Source organism: Setaria viridis, chromosome 3 (genome assembly GCF_005286985.2).
Source record: "Setaria viridis chromosome 3, Setaria_viridis_v4.0, whole genome shotgun sequence".
In the NCBI taxonomy this organism is placed as follows: domain Eukaryota; kingdom Viridiplantae; phylum Streptophyta; class Magnoliopsida; order Poales; family Poaceae; genus Setaria; species Setaria viridis.
Window position 1 is genome coordinate 8,652,771 of NC_048265.2, and position 15,165 is coordinate 8,667,935.

General features: G+C 47.6%; 1 protein-coding gene across 1 annotated transcript; it reads left to right on the forward strand.

Moving 5' to 3' along the window:
- Positions 1–2,103: 2,103 nt before the first annotated feature.
- On the forward strand, positions 2,104–3,255 carry LOC117849001 (putative F-box protein At3g51171). Its single transcript, XM_034730614.1, has one exon. It carries the CDS (start codon positions 2,104–2,106, stop codon positions 3,253–3,255), a length of 1,152 nt encoding a protein of 383 aa, XP_034586505.1.
- Positions 3,256–15,165: the final 11,910 nt, after the last annotated feature.

Below are 15,165 nucleotides of genomic sequence, written 5' to 3' on the forward strand. Positions count from 1 at the left end.
TACAAGATTGAAGACACCAGTAAATTATATGCTAGAAACTAGAGCTCAATTAGACATAATAATTGGGCTAAGTGCGACTGGACTGCATTCGTTAATTCCTCTCAATAATTGACTACATAAAAAATATTAAGTCACATATATCTTCTTATTAAAACCTAATAAAAATTTCTTATAGTAACAAAAACTAATTAACATCATAAGAAGAAAAAAATTATATTACTTGAACATAAAAAACTTTATTTCAACATCGCTATTCCATTTTATCATGAATTCATGTCTTGGGCCAAAAAATATTCTTATATAAGGGATGATAACTTGGTCAGACCATTCGGACAAAATGTAGCAAAGTAGACTAAAAAAATTATTTGAACATTTTTTCAAGTAAAAAAAGATCAAATGTTAGCATGGAGAAAAGCTAGCTACCCGCGCTATTTGCGCGGGCATCTTACTAGTTTTTTTATGACAAAGAAAGGTGATCAGGGTGAGACCGGACCCGATCCTAATGGATATGTCAGGTGGATACATCGATGCTCATCTATTGTGTTATCATCAATTTTTATCTGTTTTCACTATTCCCTACACAAAACAGAATGCAGCTACTCAATGTTCTGCTTCTGCGCGCGCCAATCACTAGTGCATATTCAAACGTGAAAGAAACAAACTGTTTCCGCTGATATGTAGATCATTCCATCAGAGATACGTCGATGCTGACCAAGACCAAGCAACCGTGCACCTTCCAATCGGAGAACTTTATGTAGGCGACCTCAGAGCTGTGAGGGCTGTCGAAGAAGGCATGGAGCACGAGGCTCTCCCTAAACGCGAGGAATGTAGGATTGTCAGCCCCAAAATAGATTTCCTCGTGCATCCTCTCATCCCTTGACATCATACAACCTAGCCACATCGCAGTAGCGGTGTCCAATCGACATCACCATGGTCGGCACCACGCTGTCGCGGCTGCCACCGTAAAGAGTCGACAGCGGCACCTCCACACCGTAACGTAACGTAGCGTCCAGATCTCCGCCTTGTAGTCCTGCAAGGCCCAGATGGCCAGCGACGTCACGCCCTGCATGGCCGCCACGCTGAGCTCCCCGTCTAGCTCCAACAGCACCCTCGCCGTGTCACCGGTTCGCTCCGGCGGCCGAGACATTAGCCGGAACGTCTCGGAAGCCGTGTCGAACGCCAGCATCTTGCCGGCCGGTGCCGGTGCCGGCGGATTCGGGGTGCAAAGCGAGCCAGTGGAGGATCCCCCGATGAGCCACGGGGACGTCGTCGTACTTCGAGGCACCAGACGCGTGCGTAGGGAGAGGAGCTCGCCCGAGCCGACGAGGCAGGGTGCCGCCAGCGGAGAGGACGTAGTAGTGGCTGTTTCCGTTCCGGATCGAGCCCGTACCCTTGGATTCCTCTAGTCCTAAGCCATGGCACAGCCGCACAGGAGGCGGTACTCGCCGGACGAGCCATGGAGGTAGAAACCGCACGCGATAGCGGTGAAACACGGCTCCGAAGCCAGCGCGGGCAGGTTGGTCCACTGCCTGATGATGGGATTGCAGACGATGAAGAGCCCACGGCGTTGGTTCAGCACGAGCAGCCCATCGAGGGAGTAGAGCACGTCGAACGAGTCGACCATCGGGGTCCCGTCCCTGTCTAGCTGCTTCCGGTACAGGAGGCGCGACCGAGGCGGCCGGGTCGCCGCCGGAGAGAGACACGGTGTTCGCTGCCCGGGTGCGGACGCTGAATAATGAGGAGAGGGTGATCATCCGATCCCGAGCGGGCGGCGGGCGGCGTGGTCGGCGAGGAAGGAGCGGTCGGTGGTGATGCGGCGCCAGCTCCTGCACACGGCGCGGCAGCGGAGCACGGACTTGTTCCCCGACCGCTGATCGGAATCGGACTCCCTCGCTAGCTTTCCGTCTCGACCAGCTCTCAACGCAATCCACGGCGTCGTAGACTTCCCCGCGGTATCCGATCCGACACGGAGACGGTCAACGTACGCATATATGGTTGTATAACTTACAAAGAAAGGCCATCAGGGTGAAACCGCCCGATCCGATCGACGCGGTTCTTTCCGGCCAGGGGCGGCGAAGAAGGAAGGAGACGATTCTAATGGAGATGTCAGGCGGCGGAGACATCCACGCTCTGTGCGACGACGCGCTCGCGGAGATCCTCGTCCGCCTCCCGTCGGAGTCCGTGCTGCGCTGCCGCGCCGTGTGCAAGAGCTGGCGCCGCATCGCCACCGGCCGCTCCTTCCTTGCGGCGCACGCCGCCCGCAGCCCGCGCGAGATGATCACCCTCACCCAGTCCTGGACGTTGAGCGCCGTCCCCCTCTCCCCCGGCCTCGACGCGGCGGACGACGGGGCGCGGCGCCGCTACCTCTGTGACCTGAGCCGGTACCACGGCGACGGCAAATGGGCGGGCTGGAGTACGCTGGTGGCCTCCCTCGACGGCCTGCTCGTGCTGCAACAGCGTCCGGGCCTCTACGTCGTGTGCAACCCGACCACGAGGCAGTGGACCAACCTGCCCGTGCTGGCTCCACAGCCGTGCGCCGCAGCCTTCCAGTGCGGCTTCTACCACCACCGCCCCTCCGGAGAGTACCGCCTCCTTTGCCATGCCGAAGAACACAGGGAGCCCGGCTCCTCGGACTGGAAAGACTACTACTACACCCTATCGGCTGGCTCCACCCTGCCCCGGCGGCTGGCGCGTGCTCCGGCGGACCGCCCATACAAAACGGATTTCTACGAGTTACCCGTTGCTCATCGCGGAACCCTCTACTGGCTCTGTCTGCACCCCGAACGCAGGCGCACAGGCAAGATGCTCGCGTTCCATACGGATTCCGAGACGTTCCGGCTGGTGTCGCGGCCACCCACGGGCTATGCGCCGCCGGTGTCGGCGCTGCTGGAGCTAGACGGGGCGCTCTGCGCCGTAGCTAACCGGAATTGGATGCTGCTGGACGTCTGGGTCTTGCAAGACTACGAGGCTGGGAGATGGACGCTGCGCCATCGAGTGGCGGCGCCACCACCGAAATGCTCAGATGGCCGTGGCCTTTTGGCGACCTGGGCGATCTCTGTTGACGGTAGCACCATCCTTGTAGGAGACGGCATCTCTGGTGTGATTGGATTGTGCGATCTCGAAGAGAAGAGTATGAAGGAAGTGCAGCTCCACTCAACTCCTACGTTCGTAATGTTCAGTGAGAGCCTCGTTTCACATGACTTCTTCCAAGCGCCTCGGTGCCCTGAGCTCGCGCCGCTCAAGTTTCCCGATTGAAAGGCAGCATACGGGCAACAACAAGACACGTGGATGGGCTCCGACGTGGTCACGTGGAGGAGATCGTGTGTGCTTATATTGTCCCCAGGCTTTGGAAGCAAACTGTGTTCATATTGTTTAAACTTTTTTTTTGCGGATCATATTGTTTAAACTTGTTTGCTGCCCTCCGTTCCAAATTGTATGTCGTTTTAGATTTTCTAGATGCATAGTTTTTCTGTGCATATAGATACAGTATATGTCTAGATGCATAATAATATCTATAAATTTAGAAAAGTCCAAATTTTATATGAGCTTGGTTTTGAGATCTGACCAGCTGTATATTGACTGTGGTGGAGGTAGCTAGTACCAGTTCAGCATTGCTCCCTTGCAGGCTATGATTAGAGATTTGGCTAAGACCAAATCATTTCCTCCAGCAGACGCTACTGCAGCCTCGTAGCTCATCAGGAATTAGCAAGGGTCATTCTGCCCACTGAATTTTGGCAATGTGACCGTCTTGTAAGCTGTAGGCCGCGGAGCTGTTTGTAAGCCCAGGGATAATGGAGAGTTCTTGTCAATTGTTGTGTAGGTGTTTGTTATCGCTGGGGTGTTGTGTTCAACGAGGTTGGGGTTTGGGTGTGGGATAGGTGTGTCATTCATGGCATGTCCTAGAAGTGGTGGTTGTGGTGATGTGGTGTGCAGGTATTGCAGTTCGTCGAGCTCTTCTTGCAACTCTGCTAGATGTCTTTTTGCTTCGTTTAATTTTGCTAACTTGCTGGCTGCTAGTCCCTATGCTTGTAGCTCTTGAACTAATTTTTTTTCTTTTTTCAATGTTTCAAGCTATTTTAAGCACCAAGGCTAACTCCCTCTCTGTGTCTTCAAGTGGATCATTTTGTGTGTTTGCTTGTGGTTGTGCTTGGCTCGAGATCTCTGCCTCAGTTCTCTTTTTCTCGCTCCTTATTCTTAGGTTGGCTTCTATTCTTTTTAGTTTTTCTAGAGTGTACGTGTTGTCTTGCTCAACAGGGACGAGCTACCTTTCCTGCTCTCTCTCTTCCTCGGGAATCTTCTTCTTTTTCTATGGTGGCATCGTGGGTTGTTTTGTGGTTGAGACCACAGTGGTTGCCAATGTTGGGATGCAAGTCTCAAAGAGACTTGAGCTCAACAGATGGAATGGGAAAAACACTTGCGACCTCTTCTCTCCTTTAACAGCAGGGTAGGGCTCCCCTTTTATAGTGACTTGGAGGTCATTTTACATACCGTGAATATCCTTTCTCACCTACTCTATTCCTAGAATATGCCATACATAAAGGTCTTTGGGGTAACGTGTACAAATTGAACTCTCCTGCAGAGTCACGCATCTCACGCCTCCTTGTAATCACACTTCTCACATTTTTATGTAGTCATACTTCTCACACCTTTGAGACCTTAACCTCGAGGCTTCTTCTTTTCATCTAAGCCTTCAGTTTCGCAACCTTAGCTTCACGTTGAGGAGACTCCTTAGCCTCATGTCTTCAACCTCAACGCGTATATCTTAGTCCTGACCATGAGTAGAAAACATAACAAAAAACTCGATTAGCTTCGAGCGTTTGAGGGTAAGTCAATTCATATCTTAGCCATCAGCAAATAATCTTTAGCCTCGAAGTCGAAATGATAAAGAAGATGCGAGGTTAACATAGTTTACACGCTTGTTTAGAACCTGTGAGGTTATGTGAGTTTTGTCCATTGATCTTGATCTTGCGAGGTTGGCTAGTTTTTGCCGATAAACACCGTTCGAGGTTGATCGGTTTTTGAGCGATCCTCAACCCTAAATTTGGGTTCAGCCGTGGCTGCGGCGTCCTTGGCCTGCGCGTCGACGACCACATCGTCCTCCGCCTTCGGCTCCTCTGTGTCAGCAGCCGCTGAGTGGTGCTCCACCAGCACCAGCGCGAGCGCATAGGATCGTAGCTGCGAATAGTATTCATCCGGCGTGGGTGGTTCGTACGGTAAGCACTGAACACCATCAGGAATGCAAAATTCCGTATCAACTGCAACTAATGGGATGTTTGGATACCCCCTGCTAAACTTTAGCACCTATCACATCGGATGTTTGATACTAATTAGGAGTATTAAACATAGTCTATTTACAAAACTAATTGCATAGATGGAGTCTAATTCGTGAGACGAATCTATTAAGCCTAATTAGTCCATGATTTGACAATGTTGTGCTACAGTAACCATTTACTAATAATGGATTAATTAATTTTAATATATTCGTCTCGCGAATTAGACTCTGTATGTGCAATTAGTTTTGTAATTAGCTCATGTTTAGTCCTCATAATTCGCATGCGAACATCCGATGTGACCCTGCTAAAATTTAGCAACTCGTATCCAAACACACTTAAGTGGTTCCCGCTTCCAACCGATCTAAGAATGTCACCAATTTGAGAAAATGCTATCTCAGATGTTTCTTTCCATATCTCTAATATCTTCACCTTGTCTGAGTCAACATGCAGGCTCGGCGACAGCAATGGGAAACGATCCTTCGGCTCAAAGATTGAGGCGGCTCCAGGCCTGTGCGGCTGTGCCCACGTCCAGCCGCTCATGCCAAGAGCTTCGGAGAAGAAATGCTAGTCAGAACGGTGACTGCCTGACTCAAGCTGGCCCGGCCCGGCCGACGGCACGGAACACTGCGACCCGACCCAACAAAATAAGAACGGGACCGCGACCTTAATTGGCGGTGCCCGATCGATTCAGCACCCACGTGTCAGTAGCGCAAGTATGTACATGACTAACGATAATTCGAGACACTCAACTTGAATCAACCACTCAACGAATCTACCACTACTCCGTATAAGAAGCCGATGTATTCTCGAGACGAAATCAATGTCAGTGCTCACTATCTTCTCCAAAAAACGGAAGACTGGCAGTGCATCAGAGCCAGCGTGATGGGCATCACTGACGCGCTCCACTCGCAACGCCTCGCACACCTACAACATCCCGTCGTGCATCACCTCCTTCCGGCAGCGCTCCAGCTTGGTGAACACTCTCACGTTGTATGACCTTGGGAAGAGATCCTAGAACATGTTCAGGAAGCACGTACGGTCTCGAGGCAACGTCTCATCCCCGGTAAGCAGTCGGATAAAAAAATCGAAGTACGGATATCTATTGAAGAAGCAGTGGCGGACGCAAGATTTTAGAATAGGGTTTACATAATATTTGTATTTTGTTCCTAAATACATCTATCAACATTCATAATGAACTTCATAATTTTTGAAACCCGTAGCAAGGTAGGAAGCTCTCGATTAGTAACAAGGCGAGTCGTTTGACTATTTGATCTGAAAACCAAAAATTTGACTCCTGGTTGCTTACCCAAGTAAAATGTTTGAAAACATCCTTCTCCATATCAATGACGGAGTACTCCTCTAAATCTACCCATCACTCCAAATATCTGCCCTTTCGATACACTGCTCCACTGTCTTCAACAGTTGAGAAGGAGGAGACATCAATCACTACTCTACATGCATTGTTCTCATCGATCTTGAAATAGTAGCAGTGCAGAAATTAACACCACCTCTAACCCATCTGATTCATTTGTTGCAATTCCCGTAGCAATAATATTTAGTGCCAATCGCATATCAAAATCGGTCCACAAATCTGACAACATGTGCATTTTACAACTAATTGAATACCAAGCATGAGAGGAACAAGCAGTAAGATGCATAAGACAAGCTAGGATTTCAGCTTTACCCTTCGGGGATCTCCTCCGGCTGCATCTGCGGACACTAGGTTGGGCTGCGGACAGTGGCAAGCGGCTTGTGGACAAAGGAGAATGGGCGCCGGATGGGCGCCGGTGGAGGGCGCTCAGCCACGGGTCCCTGGAGGACGGCCGCGGTCTCCTGGGAATACCTATGCGCCAAGACTCCCACCGGCAGGGACGGATGGGTGGGGTCACAGGTGCTGGGAGGGATGGCATCACAGTTGTTGGGTTGGGTAGCGCCGCCAGGTGGGAGGGCGACGGGCGAGGCGAGGCGATGGGGGGAGGCCGACGGGTCGGGTGGATAAGAATGCCTGGGACTTGATTTTCTTTTGGTCCTCTAGCCAAGGGTAGCAAGGTCATTCCACGTTCGCGTTATGTGCTGAAAAGTGTCCAAAAAGAAGTTTTCAGTGAAAAAATATGACGGAGTGCGAGTTTTAGTATACGTCTGCATCTTTCAGTGGTATTTTACGGGGCCGATATCTTTCGGTGGTATTTTACAGAAGTTGCGATCTTTCGATGCTACAGAACTAATTTTCCCAATTACTTTCACAAGGAAGAAAATTCGTCTCGGCTTGGGGGAGCCCCGGAAATCCATCCTCCGAAAGAAAATATTCTGATGCTTGAGATTCATGCAAATTCCAACCAACATATGTGATCAAAGCTGAGGGAGAGAGCACCGTGAGCAGGCATGGCTTTGGGGTGGAGCTGGACACGAGTCAGCATTCAGTTTGCTCATTTGTATGAGTGGGATGCTGAGAATCTTTTCGAATTTAAAACTTTGATCTCATTTTTCTCTCAAACCGTGAATGTGTTTTGGATTCCGTTCAAACTATTGTGTTCCTGAGAATTAATGTAAGATAATGAGATCCAATATGACTTTATTTTATTATATTTTTTAAAATCAACATTTTAAATGAACTATCTCAATATTTTTTAAAAAAAAGTTTGTGAATGTAAAAAAATTTTGTACATGTAAAAAAATGTTGAGCAAAAATATTGGTGAATGTAAAAAAGTTAGAGAAAAATGTTGGTACATATATAAAATGTTGTTCAAGTCAAAAATGTTGGTGATAACTTTTTTAAAAAAATGTTGATGAACGTCAACAAATGTTGATAAATATCTAAAAATGTTAAAGAAAAATATTGTATATGGATTTAATATGGGTTTTAAAGATATGTGGCTTATCTACCTTCCGGTAGTTATATATGAGTCCCCGGGGAGCCCACTTGTGACCATAGGAAAATCCACGAGTTCTCGCAAGTCCAGTAGACTTCAGCATTTTGTGAATTGGACCAGGTAAAGAAGTCTAGTTCATTTCAAATCGAAAATATGTGAACACATCAATTTGACCAAATTAACGGGTCCGTGTGTTTACAAAGGAGTTAAACTACGTTCACAAAGGCCAGAAAATTCGCCTGGCTTTGCGGGAGCTCCGATTGATTGTGGCCACAGGAAACTTTTGCTTTGGAAAGGGGAAATTACGTAAACAAAAAATTGATGTCGAGTTGTTGCATGTCACGTTGCTGCTTGGACTGAAAACCTGTGCAGGTTCACATATACTCCTATACTACTTTCTGAAGGAAACATGGAGTAGATCACAGATGGCCCTGAGCCCACCCACGGTGGTGCTTCTCGTCGTCTTGCGTCGTCGACTTGCAAAATTCATTCATATGGAAGAACTTGTCAAATCCACCTCCAAATGATCATAGTTTGAAAACCATGAGAATATCCATCAAAATACCCGGCTACCAATTTCTACACAAGATATGAAGAAATGCATATTTGATCTGTTTAAGAGCAACTCCACAATTTCTCCCTGCGCATGCAGCAAAATCACCTTAAATAACAAATGACTCGAGAACAGAGATGAACTAGTAAACGTCTGAAAACTCCTCCAGAAACCACAGATGCAATTCTACAGTGATGATAATGCGACTATGATGTGATCACGCTTCGTACATCATTCCATATAATGTGAGAACATTTCGATTGAACTAACCTGATATGCTAAGATTTTTGTGTTGGATCAAGAACATGCCCCGCTAAGACGATGCCACCGGACTCTTCTTCCACCACGAAGAAGATGAATGGATGATCTGCAACGAAGTCGACAGATACCGACTGGCGCTTCGTCCGTTGCACCGTCGGCGACAGGCCTTCCTCACCCACCTCGAAAACCGCCTTGTGCAGGATGTCCGATAGGAACAGCGGCTCGTGCGATCCGTCGAGCTCTAACATGTCTGGCAGATCAGCGGCTCCTGTTGAGAACATCGTTTCGATCCCGAGATCCTGGTGGAGAGCATGCTTCAGGCTCGTGGTCGTGGAGCGAAGGATATCCTGAGCTTGGGCACCCGGAACTCGCCAACATTGACAGGCCACTCCGGTAGGTGCTCGTGGAGGAAGCTCGGGCTCGACGCCATCGTGTCGTGGAGGCTCCATAGACCGTCGTGCGCGTCCGGCAAGACTATATGTGTACATGGAGTGCCGTGGGAACTGGGGCATGGACATGTTCCTCGCCCACAAGAGGCCACCCTCGCGGCACGTCGCGCCGACGACGTGGAGGAGCTCGCTGAGGTTTCTGCCGCGGGCGCCGGCGGCCATCACGGAGAGCGAGGAGTAGATGGACAACGGCGAGAAGACGAGGTTTCCGGCACTGCACGCGCCATCTCTAGGGGACTTGGCGCCATGGGGTATTACAAGAACTTACCACTAGCTCTGCCACAGAGCCAGCAAAGTTCATATCGATTGTTTATTATTTATTGGAAAGTTAATTTAACCATCTTTCTTTTTACCGCATCATTACCAAGTAATAATGTTGATTGGCATAGCTGAAATTCTATGAAATGACATAGAACATAATTGCAATGATGTGGCTTACTTAATCTGTGACAAAAATACTAACATGTTAATAAATTGGTGCAGCTTGTAGTTCCATACTCGATTTTATCGGTGGGTAACAAATGAAGGCTGACTACTAGAGCTCAAAGGCACTGGGTGAGATGCTCTGCATCCTAAATTGGCCTTTATGGTTCTATAGGTTGGTGCAGGGTGTACAATACACGCAAAGAAAAATTCTATACATGCTCTGAATCCTAAATCTGGCCATGCTAAGAGTAGTGATGTGATCTCTATTTTTTTTACGTTATGCTTCTTTTCCAGATTGGCAATTAGATTTAGTTTTACATAGCTGTTAGCATGGTCATCATTCAGATTCAGCTATCCAAAGTTCCTATTCTAAATTAGCATGTTTAATTATTATTGGATAGCATAAAAAATGCCTCTAGATATATTTTGACATGTCTCCCACATTGGGCTCCTAAGTAGCTTATTTTCCTGAGTGTCTTTGTCTTTGTCACTCTAAAATTTATTGCCTTTTTTAATCAAGTTTCCACTTTTTGAAATCAGATACACTGCCAGTGAGTACTATGAATCTCCTCCAGAACACTTTGGACGCCAGATCCATCCGCACATATAACTTTAATAATCCTTCTCTAACCAGCCACACAGGTAATCAACAAGTACAACAACCGCACTGTATCCTTAATTGTAGTTATTACATCCATTACCGATACATAAGTTGATCTTAGCAACAATACGTCCAATGCCAATATGAATAAATCAACAAAGACTATTAACAGATTACACATTTAATGGCCCTTCTAGGGTTTAGGGCAATTGAACCCATCCAATCAGGTCAATATGGACAGAAATATACTTGAATAAGCTCATGAGAGACAACTGCCTTGTCACTCTTCAGTATCAAAACTAATTATCATCAATAATGGCCTTTCCGATCGTGAATCAAAATAATGGAGATTTATATAAAGGTAATCCCTTCAGTTCAAGATCTCTATTAATATTTTCATGCGCACTTTTCTTATTTCATTATGTGTGCTAACAAATCATCTTGTAAGCATGTTCCACCTTTTCGCAGTGAAGCAACCAACGCCACATCGACGAGCAGTTTGATGGCAAAGCTGATTCCTCCGTGCTTATCAACTCTATTGTTTCAATAATAACCTCTAAGATTGCCTTAGTTAATTATGTTACGAACTACTTCTTCTTGTCTCTATCTATAATGTATTATATGTTCCCATTCGAATTCAACTACCGTCAAACTAAGTAATTTTACAGATTATCTGAAACGATATTTTATATATTGTACTTGCCACCCTGTGCTTATCTAATATATTTTCATTACTTCCCTATGTTTCTACTATATCCCCTGCATGACACATCCAAATGCAACGGTGTACGCACGCATGGGCTTTCAATAATAATGACACCTTATAAGTCGTAAGCTGGAGATTCTAAAGAAGTAAGTAATTTAGTTGTTTTCGTGTGGTTTTCAGGAATTTCAATTATAAGTCATAAGGATTTTATCCCAACCCTCTACCCCATATGTGCCTTCAGGGATAATTGATGATCTTTGCTTTTCATTACTCTGGATTTCAGATCAAGTACTACTACTGAAGATAATGATGCTGCTTCGGAGCCAGCCATTGATTCTGCTGTGCGTTTGGATGTGCCCCAGGTTAAAGAAGTGACAAGAGATGATAAGGATTTGAGGATTGTGAGTCTTTGCTAAAGCAGTTTGATTTGATTATTATGTAGTGTCCATGAAAATGAATTGGCGCTATAATTGCAGGATGGTGTTGACAAGGAACTTGGAACAAATGGCCATGAGCTGGATCAGTGTGGTGTTGCAGTGGATGAGGTGAGCATTGCTTTCTCTTAATTTGTTTGCAGTTTGGTGCCCATATGTTACTGATGCAGTGGTCTGGCTTGCAGGATGATTTGAATTGCAAGGAGAAAGATCTCCATACCAAAGCTTCAGATGAGGTAGGAGATCCCCCCTTCTCCCCCAAACACACACACACACGCAAAATCCAATTCTGTTGCACTTTGCCCCTTTGCAGCAGCTATTTTGTCACATAGCATAGCAGTTAGACTCTTCAGCTATAAGCAGCACTTCTATTTTATTTTGCTACGTCAAGCAATTATAATCGCACTTATGGTAAAAAATGGTACTCAGTAAAGTTGTGCTACCCACACCACTGCTGCGCTCGTGACCTGTGTCATCCAAGCCGGGCGACATCCAGAAGAGGTTCAATTGATTGGAAGCAATTGAACCTGTAAACCAAATGCCATGCACAATTGTGCATCCATGGTTTTATTAATAAATAAATTACTATAAATGATGAAGTTAGCCATTGGCTTCACCTGATCTAGGAACATGACATGTAATTATTCTCATGGTTATTACCATTACATAACTCCAGATCACACTGAGTTAAATATCGTATATAATTGGTCGTTGAAGATTTGACTTTTGAATATCTAAGCATTACCAATTCTTGTTTACATGTCGATCCGGGGTCAATGTCAAATCCAGGGTGAATGTGAGCTTTGGTCCCAACGAGGATCGTATTCTCATGACTGGAATGCATATAGTGAATGATATCTACTGTAGCTGCTGCCAACGACTCCTTGGCTGGAGATATGTAAGTTAACGATTTGTCATTACTACTGTAGTTGCAAACTAATAATGTCATCTTATATTTGAAAAAATTACTGGAGATATAAAAAGCAAGAAAATTGGCACTATTATATTGGAACGATGTATGTTAGATTTCGTTACATTGACAGAGATAGGAATTCTAATAATGTCCTGGAAAATCATATGTGACTTCATGTTCCAATTGAACAATTGCTTGAATGTCCCAAAAGCTTCTTAAACAAGATACCTGTGAAGTATTTTCCCCTTGCATAAGACGTATTAGGCTCTGAGGCATGATTATAGGTATTTCTATTTCCTAGACCTTATTCTTGTGTTAAAATTATTTTTTACTTTACAAAATACAAACACAGTTATAAACGCCTTTGCTGAGAAACCATCAAGGGAAAATTGACTGAACTTTTTTATGCATGCTCTTTTCCGTTCTTCTCATATTGGAAGCTCGTAACCTGATGGTATCAGCTAGGGTGAATGATGAATAATTGCTGCATCTTCTCATCTTCTGTAGAAGGCCAATAGGTGAAGGTGCCTCTGTCAATTAACCTATGGTCTCATGATTAGTTAGGTTTTTCTTGAAATTGTAATAATGTCTATTGGGTTGTGATCTCCGCATTATTTATGAACACAAGAATCATGTGGTGCACAGCAGTATTCAGTGTCCAAGCTGTAGCTTAAACTTTGGATAATCAGATTATTACATGCAATGAGATTAATATGGCACGTGCTCCAGTCCTGAGCTCAATAGTTAAAGTACATTATATGTCTAACAACAGGTTATCCTCCACCATCATGTGATTATTATAATTTGTCATGTCAGGTGGATGCATCCACGCTCATCTATTGTGTTATCATCAATTTTTATCTGTTTTCACTATTCCCTACACAAAACAGAATGCAGCTACTCAATGTTCTGCTTCTGCGCGCGCCAATCACTAGTGCATATTCAAACGTGAAAGAAACAAACTGTTTCCGCTGATATGTAGATCATTCCATCAGAGACAGGTCGAGGCTCAAGCAAGACCAAGTAACCGTGCACCTTCAATCGGAGAACTTTATGTAGGCGACCTCAGAGCTGCGAGGGCTGTCGAAGAAGGCATGGAGCACGAGGCTCTCCCTAAACGCGAGGAATGTAGGATTGTCAGCCCCGAAATAGATTTCCTCGTGCATCCTCTCATACTTGACATCATACAACCTAGCCACATCGCAGTAGCGGTGTCCAATCGACATCACCATGGTCGGCACCACGCTGTCGCGGCTGCCACCGTAAAGAGTCGACAGCGGCACCTCCACACGGTAACGTAGCGTCCAGATCTCCGCCTTGTAGTCCTGCAAGGCCCAGATGGCCAGCGACGTCACGCCCTGCATGGCCGCCACGCTGAGCTCCCCGTCTAGCTCCAACAGCACCCTCGCCGTGTCACCGGTTCGCTCCGGCGGCCGAGACATTAGCCGGAACGTCTCGGAAGCCGTGTCGAACGCCAGCATCTTGCCGGCCGGTGCTGGTGCCGGTGCCGGCGGATTCGGGGTGCAAAGCGAGCCAGTGGAGGATCCCCCGATGAGCCACGGGGACGTCGTCGTACTTCGAGGCACCAGACGCGTGCGTAGGGAGAGGAGCTCGCCCGAGCCGACGAGGCAGGGTGCCGCCAGCGGAGAGGACGTAGTAGTGGCTGTTTCCGTTCCGGATCGAGCCCGTACCCTTGGATTCCTCTAGTCCTAAGCCATGGCACAGGAGGCGGTACTCGCCGGACGAGCCATGGAGGTAAAAACCGCACGCGATAGCGGTGAAACACGGCTCCGAAGCCAGCGCGGCTGCGCGGGCAGGTTGGTCCACTGCCTGATGATGGGATTGCAGACGATGAAGAGCCCACGGCGTTGGTTCAGCACGAGCAGCCCATCGAGGGAGTAGAGCACGTTGAACGAGTCGACCATCGGGGTCCCGTCCCTGTCTAGCTGCTTCCGGTACAGGAGGCGCGACCGAGGCGGCCGGGTCGCCGCCGGAGAGAGACACGGTGTTCGCTGCCCGGGTGCCGACGCTGAATAATGAGGAGAGGGTGATCATCCCGAGCGGGCGGCGGGCGGCGTGGTCGGCGAGGAAGGAGCGGTCGGTGGTGATGCGGCGCCAGCTCCTGCACACGGCGCGGCAGCGGAGCACGGACTTGGAGGGGAGGCGCACGAGGATCCCCACCAGGGCGTCGTCGCACAGCGCGTGGATGCCCCCTCCTTCACCCGACGTCAACGTCTCCTCTTCCATCTTTCTTCTGCGGGCGGCGACGGAGCCCCTGGACTGCAAAGAACTTGCTGCACCCGCACGCAGCGATACGATTATTCCCCGTATATAGATCAGCGCCTTGATCCCCGGCCAGGATACGGAATAGAATTGAAGCCCGGGTGATCCCTGACTCCGATCAGTTGACAAGTGAAATTCGGTTTGGCTCACGGCCGCCAGCCGCGTTTATTCAAGGAAGAAGGAAGCAGAAAATCTCTACTCCTAAAAAGACCAAAAGTAAGATAATTTTTTGGTACGTCGTTCCTCCGCTCGACATTTGTCCCGCACTAAACTAATTTGCCGCCGTCCGCTCTTGAAACGTCGGAATCTGAGCCCTCCCCCCCTCTCTCTCTCTCCGCGTCGGGGGTCCTTCCGCTCGGTCGTCCCGCGCTCCATGCGATTTGCGCCCTCCGATC